The 3581-nt window shown below is 49.0% G+C and overlaps 1 protein-coding gene across 1 annotated transcript in view; it reads left to right on the top strand.

Moving 5' to 3' along the window:
• Positions 1-3205, top strand: part of LOC110322073 (high mobility group protein B3-like) — a 43520-nt gene extending 40315 nt beyond the window's left edge. The window contains exon 5 of the mRNA XM_021198602.1: positions 3188-3205. Coding sequence (XP_021054261.1) covers positions 3188-3205 — 18 coding nt within the window. The remainder of the gene's footprint in view (positions 1-3187) is intronic.
• The last annotated feature ends 376 nt before the right edge of the window (positions 3206-3581 follow it).

Raw genomic sequence — 3581 nt, 5'->3', positions numbered from 1 at the left:
AAAAAAAAAAAAAAAAGAAAAAGAAATTAGGTGTCTTGGGCCAAGTACCCCTAATTGTTGCCATATTTATTCTCAGGTTAGTTCCCAGTGATTCCTGCCAGCCTAGAGCGAAGGGCAGAGCTGGGAGACTCGTGTTACCTCCCCAGCTTGCTTCCCAGACTTCACTTGGAGTGTGGAGAATCTCTCTCAACCTCCCTATGCCGGGAGGACTCCATTCATTGAACCCCCACTCTCTTGGAAGCCCAGTGCTTTCACAAATACAATCCCATTTCCTCTTCCATCAGCTCCCTCCCAAGGCTGCACAGCCTTCTGGGAAGTCCTCCCCCCAATGCATGTCCCAGAGACTTACACCATGGAAAAACGCAAAGGATGCACATTACAGATCTCTCCCACCTTCCCCACCCACAGCTAACATTTGTTTTACCTATAATAAATTTGCTAGCTACTCCCTTATACGGTTTCCTCGAGGCCCATGCCTGGAAAGCAAGGCTCCCGGGTAAAGCCACAGTGAAGAGTGTTTGAGTGTGGTGCCCTTTTCACTTGGGAAGGTCCCTGCGGTGGCTACCCTGGGTATGCTTGCAAGGAAGCTCAGCGGATTTCCCAGCGTCTTGAGGAAGCAGCGATTCTCCAGGAATGTAATTTCTCAGCAGATGTGGGGAAGGAACATGTCTGCGATTCAGAGACAGACTGAGTGTTAGGGAGAAACCCACTCTGGGGCCTAGGCCTTGGCTCCTACTAGTCTTTCCCAGTGCCTAAAAGCAAGTAAAGTGTCCTCCCTTCAGAGCACCCAGATCTCCAGTCCCACAAACAGTGGGATGTCTGTGGCCCCACGGTCACCCACTGAGCACTGACCAATGAAGGTGACAGCATCTGAGATGGCAGCTACCACTTCATAAAAAAGAAACACAAGAGAGGTGGCCTCAGTCGCCACCCGTGGTAGTGGACACCGTTCTGAAGGTTGGAAGAGAGAGAAGGCCCTTTGCTGTCTGCCCACGGTGGGCATACAGACAAGGTTTGTTTTTACTCGTTTGCCTTGGCAACTCTCCCACTGTCATGGAATGTACCAGCCTGAGAAGACAAGGCAGGATGGATGGCGCCCAGCACCGAACAGAGAGAGCCAGCTCCCGGCTGTGGTAATGACATGGACCCCCAATGGGCAGACTAACATCAAAGCCTGGCATCCAACTGAGCCACCCTCTGTCAACAGGCAGTGAGCCTGTGGGTGACATGTGGAGCTCCTGAACTCCCAACAGGTGGGCCTAGGTTCCTCAAGGCCCCCTGAGAGGCTGCAACCTTGGTTCCTAGGCCAGGAAACATTTCTGAATCAAACGCATTCGGTTCTCTTTGGTTCACCGGTGCCTTCTTCGTGGACTCATTTTCTTGTCTGAAAGTAGGTCTAGCTGGACTTGTTTCTATTTCTACGGCCTCACGCACAGCCCCATTAACTTTCTAATACCGTTGGAGCCTTTCAATTATGTGAGAAATTAAAGCAAACGTGCCATTCTTGAAAAACCTTTAAACCGCCATGCGTATTCCCTTGACCCAGTTTTCCGTGTCCTCTGGGGACCCAGAATCCCTGACGAGGACACCTTGTGACTCACTGTAGAAAACAAGTCGGGAGGGAACAGCAAAGGGCAGGTGGCTTAGAACTGAGGAGGGTCTGGACCATTGTTTTTCTTCCCCACATCCCAAATCTGAAAGGCTGCCATGTATTTGCTCTGCTACAAATAAAAAAATAATAAAATAACCATCCATTTACAAAAGAATTAACACAGGATGGAAGTTAAACACTAGTGGGAAGAAATGTATAGAGGTTTGGATGTTGGATAAATGGGAGCCCTCGCCATAGATGGCAACAAAGTATCTGGTTTTGGCAGGGGATGGTGGTACTGGACTATAATTCACCAGCAAAGACAGGAGGACCTGAGCTCACAGGCACCTAAACTATACAGTGAGACTCTATCTCAAAAAGCAAAATCATAAACTAATTCATTTTCATCCTTGCATTCACATTTAGAAGAGTTGCAACGTCAGGAGCCATGCAAAGATGTCTCACAATGCCTCCCAACCTGTCTAACTAAGCCACTGTGGGCTTATCCCAAGACTGGAGGTCACAGGGCATCCTGAAGTCAAAGTTCTGGAGCACCGCTGCACCTCAGTAGCTGAGTGATTGCTGGACATGCACGAGGCCCTGAGTGCTCTTCCCAGCAAGGAGGGGGAAGAGGAGGAAGGGGGAGGGGAGGGAAGAAGGAAGGGAATGAGAGAAAGAAGATGGAGGGAGAGAGGGAGGGAGGGAGGGAGGGAGGGAGGGAGGGAGGGAGAGGAGGAAGAAGGGCGAGGAGAAGGGCAGGAGTCTGCAGTTTAAAGTGTACAGGGCTTTTGAGGAGAACCTAAGTCAGGATCGCAGCACCCACAGAACGCAGCTCATGACCATGTGTAACTGCAGCTCCAGGGGACCCCAGGGCTTCAGTGGGTACCTACGCGCCCAGACATAGACACCCACGTGCATACATATAACTATTTTTTATATGTTTTAAAAAGTAAGAAGAAAAAGCCCTATTTCTAGCATTCATTCCATTTGACTTGCCATGGAGTCTTACCACAGAGTTTCCAGAAGCAAATCTCCTTTGCTGGGCTGACAAGGGCCAATTTAGAACTCTGTGAACTTACTTGGAGTGAAAAGACCAGGTCTCGGTCACTGAGTTGTTATGTCTTTTACTATAGCGCCATCTAATGGTGAGGTACATTAAAGCCCACGTGGGGGACCCCCTAGGCTCCTTAGCACTTCTTTCCCTAACAAATGCTTATGCAGATAGATCCTACCTTCAAATTTTTCAGTTTTATAATTATGTGAAAGTTTTGCAGTCTTTAGACACACTTCACTTCCCAGTTTTGATCTCCCCGCCCCCAGCCTTCAATAGGAGGTCTAAGACTCACAATACCGGGCAGGAGCAGGAAGCCTCAGCGCTGGGCTGACCCAGCGATCCTGAAGGTGAACACCCACAAGTTTGGGCATGCTGCCTTGTAGAGTGGGATGTTTGTAGGTTAGGCCTGGGTGCATTTTCTAGTTACCATGTCCTCAGCTTAATGGCTTTATCAGAACATAGCCCCATCAGAAGTCAAGAAGCATCAGTAATTTGCCTGTCTTTGCAGATAAGTCATTATTTCCCGCTTTTTGTCTGTGCAGATTAACTGTACAAAATAACGGACATGCACGCATCAGGGGTTTGCTTTCTAGCAGTTCTTCTAACTCCAACTCTGTGTCAGTCATCAGCAGCATTGTTGGGCCTGGCTGCAGAACCTCCAGAGATGGGTCCTGCAAGGCTGGGAGGGTGGTATGGACAGGTGACAACCAGATACTCAACTAGCGCGTGGAGGGAGAATTGCCATGGCAGCAGCAAGCAAGGCCAGAGAAAGTAAAATGGGGTCTCCCTGAAGCATCAATGTTGCTGTGAAATTCCAAGATGTATTTGTACTCTTTGTTTGTTTGTTTGTTTTGTTTTTCGAGACAGGGTTTCTCTGTATAGCCCTGGCTGTCCTGGAACTCACTTTGTAGACCAGGCTGGCCTCAAACTCAGAAA

Source organism: Mus pahari, chromosome 5, assembly GCF_900095145.1.
Source record: "Mus pahari chromosome 5, PAHARI_EIJ_v1.1, whole genome shotgun sequence".
Classification (NCBI taxonomy): domain Eukaryota; kingdom Metazoa; phylum Chordata; class Mammalia; order Rodentia; family Muridae; genus Mus; species Mus pahari.
This window is presented reverse-complemented; position numbering and strand designations above follow the sequence as displayed.